This window comes from Sceloporus occidentalis, unplaced genomic scaffold (assembly GCF_023333645.1).
Source record: "Sceloporus occidentalis isolate IW3139 unplaced genomic scaffold, rSceOcc1.0.p SCAF_35, whole genome shotgun sequence".
In the NCBI taxonomy this organism is placed as follows: Eukaryota; Metazoa; Chordata; class Lepidosauria; order Squamata; family Phrynosomatidae; genus Sceloporus; species Sceloporus occidentalis.
Window position 1 is genome coordinate 9,671,427 of NW_028317015.1, and position 21,538 is coordinate 9,692,964.

The window sequence follows — 21,538 nt, forward strand, 5'->3', positions numbered from 1 at the left end:
ATTGTTACTATAGTGTAATTTAATCATGGTTACATTTTTTGAATATACCGGTAGTTTCAAAAATATTTCCACTAATGAGTAGCGAGTAAACCCCTCTGCAAAGTATTTCTGTCAATCTGATTTGGTTAGCACTTAAACCTTTTCAGTAGGCTATTGTGCTGCTGGCAAAATTGGTTTGTTTTAAAGTGTGAACTCCTTATATTTGATAGACAATACTAGCCAAGGAGATAAATATTGACATAACCATAGCAAGCTATAGAACAAATACATTTTGAAAATAAATAAATACATTTGTGGTGTGGCACATAAAGTTATACTCATATGTGATGCAGTCCTATAAAAATAAGATTTTATAACAATTGTGTTTATTCACATAGCTACTGGCTACTACTGGGTAGCTCTTGAGTGACTGGTAGAGGTGTGCTAAGGCAGGTGCATGACACCCAGGAGTCTGATGACCAAAGCACCCAATGACCCCACGCTTATAGGGCAGAAGCAGTGCGGCAGCTTGTATGCGGAGCGTGAGCAGCAGTGAAGAAAGGGCTCAAGTAACAGAGAGACAGACAGTAGAAGCTGGCAAGCCGCACTGATGACGGGAGAGGGACAGAGCGTGATGTGTGTTAGTATATGTGTTTGTGTGTGTGCATATGGTTGTGTAAGTGTATGGTGTTAGAATGAGTGTGTTAGCATGTGTGTGTGCACTCATGCTACTGTATGTTGTTAGCATGAGTACATGTGTCGGTATATGGTGTTAGTGTGTGGTGTCAGATTATGGTGCTAGAGTGGCATGGGTGAGTCTAGGTTTAGTGGAGTAAAGAAGAGGTGGGAGCGAGATTGTGATACATTTGCTTACATATGTAGACAGAAGATATAGGTGTCCATAAAGCTAGTTAGTCTCTTCGTTTGTACCACATTGGCTAAACTCTTTGCTGCTCCTCGGTTTACAATTACCTCTCTCTCTACGGCAGCATGTCTACACCTTTCGCTTTATGTTTCTTCATTGGACATCTGTCTCCGTTCTCCTGATACCATGCCTGATACAGTTCTCGAACCTGCCGTTTTGCCTCTCCCAAAGCACGTCTCATAAGTGGCTTGACTGCTGCCACTACAGAATGGCTTGAAGTCAGGTCAGGGAATGTATTAATATGTTTATTAATACATTCAACATAAAATAAAATTGCACCTATTATCACTCTCAGAATATTTAACCCTAAAAATATTTTTTCATATGTTTGTTTAACCACAATTAACTTTTTCTATGTTGAGTGTACCCAGACACATTGTGTATTATTTTCCCAAGGACAAATATGATTTTCGTTTCATAGCAGTTTTATATCTATAGTGTATCAGTTAGTATGAATAAAAAAATAAAAAATGTGTATTCTTACAAAAAATGCACATAAAATTCCAGTTTATGCAGAATCCCCAACTCCAGTAATACTACCCATACACATACTTGCTACACATATTGTTTTAACGTTTCGTTTGGTGGTAGCAAAGAGAGTTTTTTTAATTTTATATTGCTATTGGGATTGGTACAAGCTATTTGGCCCTTTTATTTTCCCATTTTTAACTTTTCATTTTCTTCACTTATTCTTTTTTTCATATATTTTATTTGACTGAATATCTCCTCTGGGTCTTCATAAACATTAAGGATCTCTCTACTAATGCATTAGTATCGCAAACAATGTCACAATGACATCCCTGAGCCTAATCATTGTTTTTTTAATATTATAGTAAATTTCTATTACTTTTCAAGAAATACAATTTTTAAGAATATTTTTTTGAAGATGGAGAATCACAGTTTAATCCCCACAACAGATGATCACACAATGATCATTATACCAGCAATCATCCAGCAGGAGAGTCGTCAGAGGGGCTGGGACTGGATAGATCCTCTTGGAACACCTCTCATTTATTCATTTTTGGGGGAATGTAGGCACTGACACTGCCTACAACAGCCTGATCTCCCATGTACTGGCAGAGCTATTTCCCCACCACAGCAATGTAGCAATATAATCTGTCCTAACATCACACATGAGGTAATACACCAAATACCAGTCGATAAGTATCATGCAAATTGCTTACTGTAAAATGATGATTAGAGGAGAGAACAAAATAACAAATAAAATGGTGCAAAAAAACTACTTACAAAATACTTCTGTATGAATTCTTCATTTGTGGGATAGCAGACTGCCCCTTAAATGAAGAAACTCTGATCTTCTTGTGTGGTGTAAGCAGAAAACCCTAATATGCCAATCACAGCATGTGTGATAAGCAACACGGATCATCAGAGACCCTAGAAGGATCTGTACAAACCCTGCAATGTAACTTCACTTTTCTAACCTTCCCAAGGTATCACTTTTGACACCAGTGGAAGGCAATAGCATAACTTTTATTCAAGTATTCAAACACTCAATGGCTTCAAGCATTATTTCACTTGGGCTTGTAGACTGCAATGCATTGTGCCCACTGATGAAAAATAGCAAGAATGTACTATTATATCCTAGTGGTCTTTGTGCTAATTATTTCAGGACATAACAATTCATCAATAGGCAGTTAAGCAGCTCTTTTTCTGATTATTAAAGTGTCTGCAAATATATTTTAAACCTGTTTTTCATTTTTTTCTGCTCTTTTTGTCCTTTGCATGCCTAACGACAGGGTTGGGCTACATATAAAATGGCGTTTATTTGGCTATATGTTTTTTTATGAAATGTGATCCAATAGGAAGTGTAGCTTAGTAATAGTTTCAAGAACAATGTGATTACTCTAAAAATTCCAAAAAGACCCACTATCCAGAGATATACAAAAACAATAAATACAGTATATGAAAACAAAAATTAATTTAACAGAATCTAAATTGCTTTTGTGCTAAACAAGCAGGGCTTCACTTCTTGTAAACACTGCTCATTTATTTTCCCCGTGACTTCTGGTTGCTTCCTGGCTGGCAGAACTGTCAGGTGTATCATGAACATGATGGTGCGCACGCATGCATAGGCCTTAAAAAAGCATTATCAAATGCTTCTGATGCCTTCTCCCTAGCAGCTGGGTTCAGCATTAAACATTTACTGCACCAGTCCACAGCAAAAGCATGCTGTCTTACTAAGCTAGTTAATGCCCCATCACACCAAAAGGGTTGAAGTCACACAGAAACACTCCGCAGAGCCTAAGAGGCTAGAAGCAGTCATCAATTTGGGAATCTTTGTTCCTTTAACCTTTTGCTGTTTTCTCAGCAGCAGAAAGCTGTGTACATAGGGAAGCAATCAGATCTTTCCTACAGATACTTGCAGATGTTTGGGTCATATGATCAAAACTGTAGCAATGCTCTTGCAATTTCTTATTCTGAAACCATTGGGGAAAAAATCTCACTGTGCTCCTGCCTATGGATGTTCATAAATAACTAAGTAAAAAATACTTAAGCACAAATATAATAAAACTTAAATAAGGAAAGATACCTTTTGTAATGACGTTAAGATTTAACTTAATTCAACAAACAATAAATGATCCATGTTTTAAATCTTTACAATAAACATTGCATTTACATTTGGTAAAATAGCATCAGTGGTGGTAAAATGGGTATACAAGTGCTGAATTTCTCAAAGAACCTCTCTTCATTTGTAGTTCTCCTGTACTCTTTTTTTGTTTTTTTTGGCCCTACTACTCTTCCGGAAACTCTCGTACAAGGAAATGCACAGAGGGAGTTATCCCCTAAAGCAGAATCATTTCACCAAGTCCTGTCCTGCTTGATGAATTACTGCTAATGAATTGCTTAAGGGGCAGGTGGGGGTGGGTGCAACATTAAAACTTGTTGGTAAACATAGTCGAATATTAGTTTTAACCTGTTTTATGCCAGAATAGAATGCCCCCATTTCATATAAGGATTTGAATATCTGCGTACGTTAAAATCAGAGATTATATACATAAATTTCTTTAATAATGTCGAGCGCGGGTGATATGACGTCATCCCTGCGCTCTGCAGCAATAGCATGCGTGTAGTAATGAGGGAGCAGTAAAGCGAGGTCTGAAGTGATTAACCCAGTACTTATTTATAAAAGTATGGTGTCAGTGTGATGCGAACAGGTCTGTGACTCTGAGGGGACTATGAGATATCTGGGGGGTATAAGGCATATCTGGGGAGGATGGAGTGACATATCTGGGGGTATAAGGCATATACGATATATAAGGCATATGTGGGGAGGGCAGCGTAGCATGTCTGGGAGGCAGTGTGGCATGTCTGGGGAGGATGGAGTGGTGTATCAGGGGGTATAAGGCGTATCAGGCACAGTGGCATATGTGGGGGTAGAGTGGAGTGGAATATGTGAGAGGCAGAGTGGAGTGGAATATGTGGGAGGCAGCGTGGTATATGTGGGAGGCAGCATGGAGTGGAATATGTGGGAGGCAGCGTGGAGTGGCACATGTGGGAGGCAGCGTGGAGTGGCACATGTGGGAGGCAGCGTGGAGTGGCACATGTGGGAGGCAGCATGGTATATGTGGGAGGCAGCGTGGCATATGTGGGAGGCAGCGTGGAGTGGCATGTCTGGGAGGCAGCGTGGTAAGCCTGGGCTCAAATGTGCATGTGGGAGGCAGCGTGGCATATGTGGGAGGCAGGGTGGAGTGGAATATGTGGGAGGCAGCGTGGAGTGGAATATGTGGGAGGCAGCGTGGAGTGGTATATGTGGGAGGCAGCGTGGAGTGGTATATGTGGGAGGCAGCGTGGAGTGGTATATGTGGGAGGCAGTGTGGAGTGGCATATGTGGGAGGCAGCGTGGAGTGGCATGTCTGGGAGGCAGCGTGGCAAGCCTGTGCTCAAATGTGCATAAATTGGGGGGGCTGGTTGGGAAATAAAGACAAGAAATGCATTTTATCAGTTTTTTTTTATTATTCTGCATTTGTATTTAACATAATTTGTTTATTAAATTATTTTAAATAAATGAAAAATGTACATTCATTTTTTTATCCGATTAATCGATTAATCGAAAAAATAATCGGCCAACTAATCGATTATGAAAATAATCGTTAGTTGCAGCCCTACAGTAATACATAAGAACTTGTGAAGCACGGTGGATCCATAAATCCATTTCTGAGGATTAAGGACTGTAAATACATATATTAGAAAAGTCACAGTTGTAGCTCCAGTAGATATACGGTATTTAAAGAAAAGAACAAAATTTTGAGATCCTGACTCTGATGCACAGGGGCACCTTTTTAATATGTTTGCATGTAAATGGCATTATCCCAGAACATGTCTTCACTCATGTCTGAAAATAGCAGTCAGGTTGTGTGGCTAAGTAATCAATCATTATTTATTATAATAATAATAAGCAATGTGACAATTTTATACAAAAATAATACAGTGGTACAATGGCAAAGATGACTGATATTGCATTAATACAAATGTTCTTCACAGTAGATGTCAATAGTGCTTTGCTAGCCACATAAGCTCCAGTTGTGGGCACTGGCGATTTACCCTGTTTGCCCATAACCTTTGACTGCTGCAAAAAAATTTAATTGTGGATAATATGTCAGATTTGGTAAGAAGTTTGTTTATAGCTCAAAAGGTTGTAATTTTTTTAGCAGGCAAGCAAATTTTTTTTTTACATGAGAAATCATTTTGAAGATAATTGTTTGGTCCATTCACAATGAATAGTGGTCATTGAGATACTCACGTGGGGTAGAACTGTGCATTGTTCCAGGTCAGCTCAGCCCTTCTTGTTGGATATTTTAAACTTCAGGACCATGGCAGTTGTTTCTTTAACCCTTCCTCGCTTTTGCATAAATTGTACTCGACAATTATACAGCAACATAGTTATCTTTGGCATGGCCTGACCCGGGCAGTGTACCAAGGCTTTTTAATATCTTGTTTTGTTTGTTGTTTTTTTTAGCGTTTTCTCATTTCAGAGAGCAGTGCAACATGAGTGGGATTCCTGGGATTCCGGTAAACATGTCATGTTACATCTCTGGGGTCCATTTAAATGTTTTTTTTATTATCATTATTTTATTTTCCTTTTATATGTTTACTGAGTTAGTTTGTTAAGTAGGTTGTTTCCCTGCTGTTTTGGAATAAACACAAATTATGCAAAATGCGTCAAGCATTTAGCCTGGTCCTGTCAGGTTTTCTTGCTCTCACATCTACGGCCCAAGAACACAAATCAAGACAATTTGCTTTTATATGGACATTGTTTATATCAGAGTTTTTTTGTGTGCTTTTATTTTCGTGTGAGGCGAAGCGGGCCCCACTATGCTACAGCTCCCGAGTTTTTTCTGCAGTGGGTCACTTCATCAGAAATGTATGTGTGTGTGGGCCTGAAAATATGGCCTTTTAGCTTTATAATGCATAATAATTCAGGATTAATTTGGCGATAATGAAAAACAAAGTGGACCTTGACATTTTTGTCCTCTGAAGTGACTACAAATTCAGGAGGGTTTTTTATCTCTGGATAAGTAAAAATTAAATAGTTATATTTACTCCTACAGTAAGTAAAGTACCAGGAAACAGATGACCAAACACACACAGGACATACTCTGACACACCGACACGCAAACACACACACCAAGACAGGATCTCTCACACCAACACCCAAACACACACCAGGACAGGCTCTGCCAGACCAACACCCAAACACACACACCAGGACAGGCTCTGCCACACCAACACCCAAACCCACACACACCAGGACAGGCTCTGCCACATCGACAACCAAACACACGTACCAGGACAGGCTCTGCCACAGCGATACACATAAACCAAGACAGGCTCTGCCACACCGACACCCAAACACACACATCAGGACAGGCTCTGCCACACCGGCACCCGCATCAGGATGGGTTAAGCTACACAAAGCATAAAAAATGCTTCCTACACTGCTTTGTTGTTTGCCCCCTTGTGTATTGATGTCCCAGCCAGGCCCCCCTTTATTATCAATTTACTCCCCCCACACCCTTGTGTATTACCCCATGTGTATTTGTGCCCCCAGTCAGCTCCCTTTGTGCATTTTTGCCCCCACACCCTTGTGTATTGATTTTTATGTAATGCCCTCGGCCAGCCTCCCTCCCTCTGTGTATTGATGCCCCCACCTCCTTTTGTAATGGTTAATGTAATGCCCCATTACCCATGTGTATTGTAAACAGCCACCCCCCTTTTTGTATTGATTTATGTGATGCCCCAACCACCCTGTTGTGTGATTATAACCATCAGCTGCCCCCTTTTTGTATTATTTAATTGTTGCCCCAACGCAGCCCCCCTTTGAATATGGGTCCTCTTCTATCTATCACTAAGTATTTTTTTTAAATACTTACTTGCTGGCTTCCTTCCTCCGCAGAGTGCTCTTCTCCCTGTCATGAGGAACTCTTCCGTGTGAGCCCGCCCCCTTGAGTGTTACATCACGTCTTCAAAGGGGTGGGGCGAAGAGCCTCACTAAGGCACTGGGCGAAGAGCCTCACTAAGGCACTGGGGAAAGAGCCTCACTAAGGCACTGGGGGGTATGGTATCTGCACACCAGCCGCTTCAAAATCATTAAGCGATCGGCGGAGGCGGCTGGGCCAGTCCGGCCCTGCTCACGTGGGCCACAACTCGAAGTCCGGTGGGCCGCACGTTGGATGCCCCTGCTATAGAGGCTTGAGCTTCCCTTGTTTATATGGAACCAGGAATATTGACAGTATTTGAGCAAAATTGATTCAAAACTAAATTTGATGCAATATCTCCCTTTCTCTTCCTCTAAAACAAATTTTATAATAAATACTTGCACGTTGCTCATTTAATTTTGTTTGCTTCATTGGAGGTTCCTCCTCAAATATGGACATTCTTGCTAATGCACAAATTATGTAAAATTATGTAACAAAAGGAACTTCAAATGCACACGTGTAACATGATCAGAGAGGGGAAACTCCATTAAAGAGATTGTGGGAAGTGCTACCACCTATGAGATAAAAGCTTGACATGCTAGGCCCACTTTGTAACACATGTACCATAGCTGCCGCTCAAAGATTTAAGCTTTCATCAACTGCATAAAACCAGGAAATGCATGATAACATCTCTAACTTCATCTCCATGCTCTCATGTGCATTTTGCATAACATCATCTATTATGAAATGATCGCACATGACCTCATAAATTGCATCCACATTGCCATATTATTAATGGGATCCCATGGTGTTAAATTCGGAGAATTTTATTTCTCTCTCATTCTCTCTCTATATATAATAAAGAATAAACAGTAGTTTAAGGAATTGTGAAACATTTTATGTGCACTTTAATATCTTAGGTAATTAAGGTTTTAGTCTATTCCACAATCTATATCTATATATTTATCTACATTTCCATTAATTACTATTTTAGTAATTATGTACTTATAATAGATTTACAAAAACGCAAGAAAATACATTTTATGTTATTAAAAATAGTTTTATGAAGCTGAGAAAAAAAGTCAATAATCTCATAGTTTGTAGATTCAGAAATGAATAGCTCACTTACTGCATGCAAGCAATGTTACAACAAGCACGCTAACTTGCTGGATCAGTACTTTCCATCTGTCTAGTTACCACTGATGTTACTCTTACACTCCATGGATCAAATGTATGTACACCAAGTTTAATGGTTTTATTTACCTGTACTATAGATTAAAACAGAAGACTTCAGTGAGACCCTGCAATCTGGAATTCCTCATCGACCATGTCACATCTCCCAGGGATCCATGTTGAGTGGAGGGCAGATGCCAGGGGTACGAACTATAACAAATTCATTATAGGAACAATTCCCTAAAACAAAATGTTACACAACAAACGTAAAAGGCATTTTCATATGTCAGTATTTGTATTTTTCCCCTCTACAACATTTTATTGTAAAGCTCCATTTTCCCCATGTTCTACTATAAGAATTGAGTTGATAATAGCAATGCATTACTCATGAGGCTATGTTATTTGTTTTATCTTGGTGCAGGACATGACAACTTTACATCCTCTCCAGCAATTGGTACTAGTCCCTAGTCACCTGCAGTCTGCCTCCCAGTTTCTGCTTTCACAGTCACAATCAAATCAACAAGGTAACATTACTCTTTTCATAGTTTTTAAGCAATGAGTGCATTCAGAACTGGTTATTTCTCAATAGGATATCATTCAGCCAAACCAGACAGATCAATTACCAATAATACACATAACTGCTAACCAAAACACTTGCCCACATAGCAATAACTCAATGTTGAGTTGTCAATAGTTACATAATTGTCAAAAACATCATTATGTTTTTAAAATAAAACATTCCTCTGTAAACTTTTTTCTTCCCACATCCCACACGAGATTTCATTTAAATAAAAGTGCTGCCCATGTATTATGAGCTGCACTGCCTCCTTGTGGTTAACCTGTTTAGTACATTTGAGATCCCTAAAAGCAACATATAAAAAGCATATAAATTGTCATACAGTTAAGCAGTTTTGTTAACATATTAGTTATATAGCTTAGTCTATATGCTAACTGTTAAGATGGCCTGAAACAAAGCAATATGTTTGTTTTTTTTATCATGCCATTATTACTAAAGTTCAACCTTTCAGAGGATATTCTACCACTGACTCAGATAGAAACACAACTACCAGTCGTTCAACATGCAAAAAACTTGGGGCAGTAATCTGACAATAAATATATGGGAAGGATAGGCTGTATTAATATGTACAATTTTTCTAAATTAAGTTAGCCGCAACTACAGCAGACAAAAAATTCTAACTTCAAAAAATTGTACTGGAAGAATAATATTGATATTTTTAACCTGTACCACAAATGTCAAACCTCTTTAAACAGCTAACATGCGTATTGCTGTTTTAAAATATATTTACCATATTTTATTAGTTTAAAAAATCGAAATCTTTATGAGAGGGCTGATTTGTCATGTATCGCATAACTTTCAATATATTAATTTAATATATTTAAAGGATATATGCTTTTGGTAATTTTGGTTTCAACCTTTATTTTAGTGGATTTTAGTGCCCCTTTTAGCAAAATCTATAATCTTAATTACATAGCATTTTGTCAAATGCAGTCTACTACTGAAAAGGCATGAAATGAATGTTTTCTTATTTCTTTAGGTATCCTACAACCCAATCTCCTCTCTCTCCCTCAGCAACAATCTGGACTCCTACAGTCACAGTCTGGATTAGGATTGGCTTCCCAGGTAAATGCTCTTCCTGCAATATACATTTTAAATAATCCCATAGTTTTATTTCTTGGTACCAGATTAACATTACAGGCAATCCTAACTTTAAAGTATACCGATAATGATCTCTCTATGCCCTCATATTCTAAAAACAACATGAAGTCCTTGAATTCACTATGTATTCCTGGCTAATTTCACTACAGGAATGGCTGAGCTGGCCATGGATAATGCATAGTTCAATCAGAGAGGTGATTTACAAGCAATGTAATTTAAGTATATTTAACTAATTTAACAGGGTCGTCCAAGATATTCATAAGAAAAAACTCACTGAGGTTGGCCCTTCATAATGTAATGTCAGTAACTTGAAACAAAACTGTCCTGCCAACTCTTTCTTTCTATAGTGATTGAACCCTCTGTCATTGGGACATGGGTAGTATAGCGGCAGAAACATTTGGGGTATGGATTTTTTTTGCATCTAGTTTAGCCCTTAAAACTAGTCCTATTGGTAAATGTGTCATTTGCTTAATGGGAGATAACACCCGACTGTACCCATTTAACCCAATAACAGCTTTTGTTACATTTGTATTAGATGCAACAAAACGAAATTGGAAAAATAATTATTAATGGAATAGGGCAATTATGCTTACTTACACAGGCAGTGGGACGTCCTGGACATCCAGCGTCTTCCCTAGAACCTCATCTAGAAATGTCACAACATCTGCATGTTCCAAAACATTTGTCAGTCTCCCTTGACGAGCCTAGTGACTTAGAAGAGCTAGAAAAGTTTGCCAAGACTTTCAAACAAAGACGGATTAAGCTGGGATTCACACAGGTAAGAAAAAGCTCACATGATGAAATCAATGTTCCATCTAATTTTTCTTAGTTGGCGTGCGTAGAAAATGTATCTTGTGCAAAAATTTTCACAGAGCAAAAATTTTGTGCGCACAATATCCGCGCCGCATAAAGTTTCAAAAAAATTTATATTTTTTTCTTTTTTTGGGAAAAACTATTGTGCGCACAATTTTTGGACATGTGCGCTCTCTTAAAAAGCTATGTGCGCGCGCACAAGCGCACAGCTTAGAGGGAACACTGGATGTAATGTATATATGTAAATAACTAGAATCCTCAGTTACTGTGTGATAGTTTTAAATATTCCTATTAAGATTACCACTACAAATGGTAAAATGTAATACAAATGGTAATATGTAATACATATGTTCACAGACTGAGCTTTGTCACCTGTTCTATTTTCATGACTGATGAGCTCCTGTGAGTACAAATGAAATGTGTGAAACGCAGAACAATAAATACAGACGAGATGTAAAGATTAAACTTTTAAATGTGTTTTGCCAATGTATGGTCACTCCATATCGTGAATGATATGATTAAACATATTTGTGTTAATACCAGGGTGATGTCGGCTTGGCTATGGGAAAGCTCTATGGAAATGACTTCAGCCAGACAACCATATCACGATTTGAAGCTCTTAACCTTAGCTTTAAAAACATGTGCAAGTTAAAACCACTGCTGGAGAAATGGTTAAGTGATGCAGGTAAGCAGTATATTCAGCTGACATTAAATATCTTGCACATGTTTATGCTCTTAAAGTATGAAATATTTAATTCAAAAGTTTGAGAACATGCTTTTTGATCGCAAGAATGGTTCAAAAGGACACAAAGTCTTCTTCTGCATCTGTGTTTCATAGTAGAATGAAAAGTGCCAGGATCGTTCTGAGTAATGACAGATTATTGAACATTTTATCATTAAACTTGGTTGTTATTTGTTGTTCAGAGGTGTGATTGCTCCTAGAATGAGAAGAATTGTGTCCCATTATAATTCCTGTATGCAAATTCATTTCTGCCATCAACTCAGATTGTGAATTTCATGACCAAACCTAAAAGTCTTGAGAAGAAACCCTATGATCCATAGTTTTTTGATGAACAGTCTTATGATCAGATCTACTCACATTCTCATAATTACCAGGAAAAGAAAAAAAATCCAGTAAAGCATCAATCTAATGTCGCTGACACCCCTACTATAGAATAATAAAGTACTTTAACATGCATTTTTTCCAAAATGAAAATAAATAAATAAAATAAAGCACTTACCTGACACATAATTCTGTTTATTCACTAAAAGGAGGGTTGACAGAAGAGTTGTGTTTCAGCTATATGATGTTACTATATGTTATAAAGGTTTCTGGCCCAATGTAATGTATAGTTAAATCAGTGAGATTTCTTCAAAGTTGCCTCATCCATTGAACTATGCATTATGCAGTGACAGCTCAGACTCTTAGCTGGAGTAACCAGCTAGCGTGGGGCCTTCATAATGAATAGTGAAGTGAGAAATTAAAATCGGATACACAATAACTTTTAGTAGTATATAGATAATGGAAATATATTTTCTATTTATTGAACAGAATTCAACCAAACAAGTCACATTTCCATTACGAAATGCATAAAACATCATTTTTACTTTTTTTTTATTATTAAGAATCTGCCCCATCGGATTCTTCTTTGACCCCTAATACCACCTACCCCCAGTTAACTGAGATGTTTGGGCGTAAGAGGAAGAAACGGACCAGTATCGAAACCAACATACGCCTGACTTTAGAGAAAAGGTTTCAGGATGTAAGTAACGATTGTTTGTGTATTTACAGAAATCTATAATGTTTGGACCAGGAATATACAAGGGACGTTCAAAAAGTTTCCGCACTTATATTTTCGCTTGAAATGTTGAAGGCGGGAGGAGTAGTAATTGGTCGTGTCTTAGCGTGTCATGTGACTAGTTCTGTCTGGCAAGCTGGCTGCCCTTCCAGTTAAGTATAAGAGTTTTCACCCTGGGGTGAAGATGGCTGCAAAACATATACATTGCACCAAAGAGGAGCAGCGTTCTGTCATATGCTTTTTGAGGGCAGAAGGTATGCTGGGAGCACAAATTCATCTTCACATGTGTTGAAGAGGTGGCAGGAAAGCTGAATGTGAGTGTTGGATCTGCCTATGCCCTGATTCATGACAGCCTTAAGTTCAGTAAAGTTCGTGCCAGGTGGGTGCCTAAGCAGCTGACAGAGGAGCATAAGCGCAAGCGCTTAGATGTTTTTTTCCTGATGGCATTACAAAGTTGGGAAAATTGCAGGGCAAAGGAAGGTGACTATGTAGAAAAGTGATGTCATTTATTTTTTAAGGAATTTAATTTGAAATAAGTAGAGGTTAAAAAAAAAGTGTGGAAACTTTTTGAAAGTCCCTTGTATAAATTATGACAGGATGGGGGATAGTTTTCACTTTACTATAAAGGGCCAGATCTGACTTTTCTCTGCCTAATGCATTACTGAATGGAATAAAGGAAACTTTAGAAGAAGCTTGCTGATTTAGTCATTCATTAGACAAGACCAGCCATGCTCTTCTGCAATAAAAGCTCACAGGGATTAGACCTTCCTAATAATAATAATAATGTGATAGCTTCCAGAAACACTGGCTACTAATTCTACATGATTTAATTCAGTAGTGCTAAATTTAAATACCTGTCCTGTGGTATGGCGTAATGTTCTAATTTGATTAATGAGACAACAAAGAATATCTCATTTTTTTGCAGAATCCAAAGCCTACTTCAGAGGAGATCAGTATGATAGCAGAGCAGCTTGTAATGGAGAAAGAAGTAGTACGGGTTTGGTTTTGTAATCGTCGCCAGAAGGAAAAAAGAATCAACTGCCCAATTAACATGCCCCTGAAATCGCCAATGTATAGCTCAAGAATGGTGAGATTTTAGGATCATGCAATTTGTTGGGCATTAAACACACGGGCCAAAAACAATTCAGACGATTTTTTTTTTCTCCATTTGTTTTTGGACAATAAATTTAATTTACTGGACTTTTGGTTCAGATGAAATTTTAAGGGCTTTTTAAACATGGAAACAAAATGTAATTCATCACCATTCAATCTCTTACACGCTCTCACATTCGCTCTCAAATGTCGCCCTAACTTCTCCACCAATCACGTAGTGTCCCAACCCTCTTTTACTGCAGATCTGCTTGTTGTCTTGCCTCTTCTTGCTCTTCCCTTCTTCTGTTTTCTTCCTCGGTCCTCTTCTCCCTGCAATCCACTCTGATAACCACACCTCCCTGAGCGCTTCCCAGATTCGTGGAGAAAAAGAGCTGCAGAAACACTTCTTTTTCTCCGCGGATAAGTCTACATTATTCTGGACTTTTGGAGTACTTCACCATGGGGACAGCTTCTTCCCCATTCCTCCAATCAGGGGGAAGGCTGGAGTGCTTCTGCCCTTTTGCAGAAGCACTCTGGGAGGCCTGGTTAAGTGCATAACGGGAAGAAGCGGACCAAGAAAGAATACAAAACAGAAGAACAAGGCCAGAGAAAGAGGCAAGACAAGTTGCTGAGCTGCTGAAAAGAAGATGGGGACATTAAAGCAGTTGGCGGAGAAGGTAAGAAGACATTGAGAGAGAGCATGTGAGAGAGTATGAGTGATTGTGAAAAAAAACAACAAAATACAAACAAAATTTTTTATTACTTTCCATGTTTTTGGACATTTTTATGAATTAACGATATTAGCAAATTTAGATTCATGCTTCTAACAGTATGTGAATGTCTAAACCTGCACAGATATATTGCAAATTACCCACAAACTGACAACCATGGTATTCTAAGTAAAACTATTTCATCTTATGAACATTGGGTTATTGTGGTGAATGGAAAGTGCTACATTGTCCCATTAATCTAAATGCACTATACGTTCTTTTGTAGCAGCAGACTCTGCGCTGCTAAACCATTCACCATTGGATGTTATACATTTTATACATAACACAACTTCAAACACCAAAAATAGAAAATAACACGTTTAAATGTTTTACTCATCTGGTATCATTTTGTACAATAATGCACATTTATTCTAATGCACTTCATAAAGCTTTCTGTTTTGAGCAACATGGCTATGTTAGAGTAGAAATGTATGGTGATGAAGTAGAAGTGAAAATCTCTACCACCAGGAAAAAGGCTACTGAGGTCCAACGACAGAGGTCTGGTGTTTAGCTTTGTACTAGAAAATCTGAAAAATTGTGCTAAATAAGTAAAAAAACCATGAATAAGGTTGAGCATAGTTCCAACAGCATTTGAGTGTGTTACTGCTAGGCCAGTGCAAATAATGTTTAAGAACTCAGAAACGTGATCTTGATGGTTATTCGGTTAAGTTAATTCACATAACTATTGTTACAGACAATATAGGGGGACCAGTGGTAGTGGCCAAAGTGGGAGGTCTCACAAAAAAAAATATATTTTGCTACTTAAGCATAAAATACAGTGCTGTATACAGTGGGAGTCTTTCCCTGTACAAACACCACACTGAGCTGATTATTTATGGAAAAGATCTTCCTACAAAGACTGTCAATAGTTAGATTGGGTGGCTGGGTGACTAACAATGAGTTACTGTCTTCTTTACAACAAGTAGTATAAAAAGAAGAGAAGTTTTTGTCTAGCGGATTGGGCTAAGACAACAGAGCTCAGAACACATACAAATATCTATTTTGCAGCTGTCTGAAATCATTATGCAAAAACTGAAACTGGGTTAAAACAAGAAAACAGCACTGTATTTTTGAAAATAAATTTATATTTGAAGTAAAAACAAGTTGGTGGGCCTTTCCTTTTAAGATAGAAGGAAGCAAAGGTCATTGAAAAACATTAACACCTTTGTGACAATGGCTGGTTGTTTTAACATTTCTGCGGTGCTCATGTAGCTGTAATTTTCTTCTTTCCCATTTACTAAACCCCAAGTTACCGTATTGGCCCGAATATAGGCCGCACTTTTTTCCCCCACTTTAAGTCTTTAAAGTGGGGGTGCGGCCTGTATTCGGGGTCTAGCACCCAGGAGGCAGCAGGGTTAGGATACAGATCCCCCGCAGCGGTGCAGGGGACATGTACCCTACTCTCCGATATGCTCAGACAGCCTCCCCTCCCAGCCACGGGAGAATGTCTAAGCGCATCGTGCAGACGTTCACCGGCTGCGGTGAAGCGCGTAAACAACCTCCGCTGCCGGCACGTCTGCACGATGTGCTTTAAGATCTCCCTTGCCGGGAATTCCCACGGGGGGAGTCCCGGCAAGGGAGATTATTAAAGCACATCGTGCAGACGTGCCGGCAGCGGAGGTTGTTTACGCGCATCGCCGCAGCCGGTGAACGTCCGCACGATGCGTTTTACCTCTGCCCCCAAGACTTACCAGAGCAGACTCCCGGGTGTCTTGCGGGGCCGGCGGGGGACATCTACGCAATACGCGTACAACTCCCCCCCCCCTGCAAGACACCCGGGAGTCTGCTCTGGTAAATTGGGGGGCGGCAGAGTGGCAGCATATCTCGGGGTGGGGGGAGAGTGGCAGCATATCTTTTACAAAACTTTTTCTTTAAAAAAGCACCAAACTTTTAGGGTGCGGCCTATATTCGGGTGCAGCCTATATCCGAGCCAATACGATATATTTTGTTTTTTTTTTCAAGACAAGGGCTTTCTTTATTCATTATTTGGATTGTATTATTTACTATTAAAAAAATATAAAATATAGTGAAAAATTTAGGGGAAAAAAGGACTTTTGCTGATTTTTACCTGAAAAATCTTCAACTCACCTATAAAAACGAATGAAAAAAACTGCTAAATAGATTCTACTATTTGTTCTGAGATTAGAATTACCCTTTTTTTTTCTGCACGTTATGGGGCAATAATTACAAGTAGCGTTTTGCTTTTTAAAAACCATTGTGTAATTCTGCCCCCATGTGCTATTTGGAACATCTTTGAAGCCGGCCAAAGCAATTTACCCAACCAAACCATATATTTTTGATATATTATATTATATTAGCGCACCAACATTTTTTATTTTCCCTGTTTGCATATATTTGTGAAGACTAGACATCCCAAATGCTAGTACCTTCACTCTTGTCAAACTTTGTGGTAGTCATTTTTTGCGTTTTTTTCACACACATTTTACTTCAGGTATGAATTTACAGCTCCTGGTATATGTCAGTGTCACACAACACCCCAATATGTGTTCAGCAACATCTCCTGAGTACAGTGATTGCCTGGCTGTTTAGAGGCAAAAGGGCCACATTTGGGGTATGCAGATTTTTCAATGTTGAACTTTGACATTTGGTGATCCTGTGCCCATGCCCTATTTGGTACATCTTTGATCCTGGCCAATTCAATATGCACAATAAAACAATATATTTCTGAAAACTAGACACCCCAGGATATTTCAAATGCTGGAATTTAACCTTTCCCATGCACAAATTTTACCACCAGCCTTTGTCAAAGTTTGCAGTAGTATTTTTTCGTGTGTATTTTCCCACACATGTTGTAATTTAGGTATGAATTTACAGCTCCTGGTATATGTCACTTTCACACAACACCCCACTATGTGTTCAGCAACATCTCCTGAGTACAGGTATACCCTCCATGCATGGGTGCATTTTCAAATTGGAAATTTGACATGTGGTCATCCTGCCCCCTGTGTTAATTGGGACATTGCTGAACATGGCCAATTCAATTTACCCCATCAAATCACACTTTTTAAAGAAAAAAGTAGATACCCCATAGGAATTTAACATGCCAGTATTTTAACTCTTTCCATGCGAGAATTGTTGGAAGATATAATGCTTATTTTATATATATTTGACCTTTTTTTTTTAAAAAAATTTGGAACTGGAAGATTCCCCTGATGGTGACATCGGTGGAAGAATTATTTTTACATGTTACCTATTTTTTTTTTAAACAATTTTTTTCCTTCTTCTTCTTCTTTTTTTTTATTTATTTTACTAATCGCATTGTGATTGGAAAGCTAGGCTCCATTGATTTGCATGGTTGAATGCAGTACCTGTATTCAACCTGCAAGAAGAGTCAGAGTTGTCAGGAGGGTCTCTTCTAAAGCTAATTTTTTCATGATGTTCCATGCATGCATACTTTTGTCGGCATGGAATGTCATGAAGGTGTTCTAAATGTGTATACTACATATGACATGACTAATTACTCTTCCAAAGTTCCAGTGTTGGCTGTGGCATACACAATATTCATTGACATTATCTTGTGTTATAGCAGGTGCCAACATCTGGCTCTCTGGGCTCTTTGGCTATCACTCCAGTGCATAGTACAGGTAAGAAGTTTACAAGAAAGAAAAAAAATCACTAGAAAGACAAGAACAGCATTACAGTGGTCTCCTATTAACCCTTGAAATTTATAGACAATACACTGTGAACACACAATGTTAATCATGATACCTTATTACATTATTTTATGGTTCAAGTTTACAATTATCTGTATGCATGCATGTGCTACAAACTATTCAGCTTATTTGTCCCTTTTACTGGTCAGGTTTAAAACTACTGATTTTATAATTTGCCCTAGGGGCAAGTAAAGCCTCCCACATATGCACTGGCCAACATATGTATCCTGTACACTCCTACTCAACACGCACTTACACACTCATGCTAACATACACTCCCTCACACACACACACAAACGTTTACACACACATTCATGCTCACATACATATTCATTGTCATAACAAACCCTTACACCTACATGCACACACATATACCCTTACACACAGTGGCGGATCTACCGGGGTCGCAGGGGTCGCGACTGCGACCGGGCCCGGCGGCAGGGGGGCCCAAGCCAAGGGGCCGCCCGAAATCTTTTTTAAGTTTTTTTTTTTTTTTTAAATAAGGCAGGGGCGTCCAACATGCGGCCCGCGGGCCAAATGCGGCCCGCGAGACCTCGAGGTGCGGCCCGCGTAAGATCGGCAGCCAGGGCAACCGATCTTACACGAGCCGCACCTCAAGCCCTGCTACTTACTTGTGGGAGGGTCTTCTGGACAGCACAGAGGAAGCGGAGTTCACGTGACATCCTACTTCCTCTGTGCTTTAGCAGAGAAGGCAGAGGGAGGCCGCGCCCCCTGCTGAAGTCTGTGAGCGGCATCGAAGGGAGATGCAGTGCAGGTAAGGGGGTGGGGAGGGTGTTTGAATGAGTGTGTGTGATTGAGGGAATGAATCTGTGAATTAATGATTATATGAATAAATGAGTGTGTGTGTGTGATAGCATGGATGTGTAAGTGCTGGAACCTAGGCATGATGGGACTGTGATTGCTGTTAGCAATCACACTCCTATCATGCCAAGTCAGCCAGTACATGCTGAAACCTGGCTAGCTGCCCCCCTTGTGTATTGATGCTGCCAGCAGTATGGGGTCTGCACATCACTTACAGCCATCCTGTACCAGCGTGTATTGGCTGACTTGGCATGATAGGAGTGCGATTGCTAATAGCAATCAGAGTCCCATCATGCCTAGGTTCCAGCATTTACTGGATGGATGTGTAAGTGCTGGAACCTAGGCATGATGGGACTGTGACTACTGTTAGCAATCACACTCCTATCATGCCAAGTCAGCCAGTACATGCTGAAACCTAGCTAGCTGCCCCCCTTGTGTAGTGATACTGCCAGCAGTATGGGGTCTGCACATCACTTACAGCCACCCTGTACCAGCATGTACTGGCTGACTTGGCATGATAGGAGTGTGATTGCTAACAGCAATCACAGCGAGCACAGTCCCATCATGCCTAGGTACCAGCATTTACTGGTTGCCTGGGTATGATAGGAGTGTGATTGCTGTTAGCAATCACACTCCTATCATGCCAAGTCATATTGCTAATTTTGTCCAATTGTGTGTTACCTACTTTTATTAAACATGTGAGTTTTTATTATTATTTTTAAAGGTGGGGGTCATTTTCAGTTTTGGCTAAGTGAACCCTGAATGTTTTGGTCCAGAATTTTCATTTTAGTTCATCCCTAGAATAAATCTAGGGAATCCTGAATTTGTAGTCGCAAAACTTTCAAGGCCCAGAAATCAGTGAGAGGAAGAGTAAAGGTTTTGTGTCATTTTACTTTATTTTAATCTGCATATTTTATTAAAGGCCATATTTTTTGTCACAGTGAAAAATGAGTGCGGCCCGCGCACGTATACAATTCTGATGAAGTGGCCCACTGCAGAAAAAACTTGGACACCCCTGGATTATGCCCTTTGTACATGCGCCCCTTTTTCTTTGATTTTTTTACAGATATGATTCAATATGAAAATTGAATTTGTTGAATTAGTTGAAAAAAAATTGTTGGGTAAAAATCATGTTTTTTGGGGGGGGGTGAGGGGGTGGGGGGGCCCTTAACAGATTCTCGCACCCGGGCCCTGAGGCGTCTAGTTACGCCCCTGCTTACACATACATGCTGACACACAAACACCCTTATACATACACTGTCATTCTAACTAACTTACATACATTACTTGATAAATACTCCCCCCCACCATCAGCTCTTACCTCTAAATGATTTTGGACTGGCTTGGATTTGGACCGGCCCTTTGTAAAGAACTTTGAAATTGGACAGGCACTGTATATTGAAATGGAACTGGTTCCTTTAGGTCACTAACCAGCTTCTTGTATTATAGTGACATCATCATGTTCACCTGGGAGCTCCAGTAGACCATCATCCCCAAATTGTGTCCACCCCAGCAGTCCAGGGATATCTATAAATAACTCAAAACCATCTATGAACACATCCAGCTACAGCTCTTCTGGGTAAGTTCATCTAAATACTCTATAGAACTATAATCATGAGTTTGCCATAACAGAAATAAAATATTACCTGAACTCATTCAAGAACAATTATAGGGATAGCATGGATGTGCATTAGCAAAAAATTGAGACATTTCAAATATATTAATTATACATTATCATGTTTTTTTTAAAAAGTAAGAAATGGTCAGGTTTTAGCGCTAAAGATACACTAATAATAGACTAAAACAACAAAGAGAACAGCAAGTGCAAAATTCAAAAATAATAATGGAAAATATTGTACAAAAAAAGCTTTAGCTCTAAAAACAGCCACAGAAAGTACCTATTTTATTATTATTTTGCACATACAGGTCCCATTTAATTGTCTTCCCCAATGGTAACTTGCACATTATTCTTCTCTTTTTATGCAGATCTTGGTATCGATGGAATCACCCAACATACCTCCACTGAGCAGTTATTCTTTTAATCTAAGCAGGAACTTTACGGTTTCCTTACTATGTCTGACTCACACGACTAAATTTCCAAGCACTAAGAAGAAACTTTATTGCAAACCAGCTCCAGTGGGCCAATGAAGGCTTTAGCTATGATGCAGTGGAATTTAAACATAAGCTAACCTGAACTTGAAACCAAAGAACTAGCCTAATGGTTATTTATATAATGGACAATTCCAAGGAAATATTTGCTGCTTCTATTATGCCCACAGAGAAACACTACAACTGCCATTATATAGCAGGAGAGACAGCTTGATGTCCTTTTGCTTTTTTTCTAGATGTGATTTTGTTTATTTTAAGTGACAATCT

The 21,538-nt window shown here is 39.1% G+C and overlaps 1 protein-coding gene across 1 annotated transcript in view; it reads left to right on the top strand.

The window, feature by feature from the left end:
- The window catches only part of LOC149298079 (POU domain, class 2, transcription factor 3L-like), a 34,567-nt gene extending 13,379 nt beyond the window's left edge, over positions 1-21,188 (top strand). The window contains exons 3-12 of the mRNA XM_089487971.1: positions 8,616-8,717; positions 8,936-9,038; positions 10,071-10,156; positions 10,794-10,970; positions 11,549-11,690; positions 12,632-12,768; positions 13,730-13,891; positions 18,217-18,271; positions 20,612-20,741; positions 21,149-21,188. Of these exons, the coding sequence (XP_089344097.1) occupies positions 8,616-8,717; positions 8,936-9,038; positions 10,071-10,156; positions 10,794-10,970; positions 11,549-11,690; positions 12,632-12,768; positions 13,730-13,891; positions 18,217-18,271; positions 20,612-20,741; positions 21,149-21,188 (1,134 nt within the window). The remainder of the gene's footprint in view (positions 1-8,615; positions 8,718-8,935; positions 9,039-10,070; positions 10,157-10,793; positions 10,971-11,548; positions 11,691-12,631; positions 12,769-13,729; positions 13,892-18,216; positions 18,272-20,611; positions 20,742-21,148) is intronic.
- Positions 21,189-21,538: the final 350 nt, after the last annotated feature.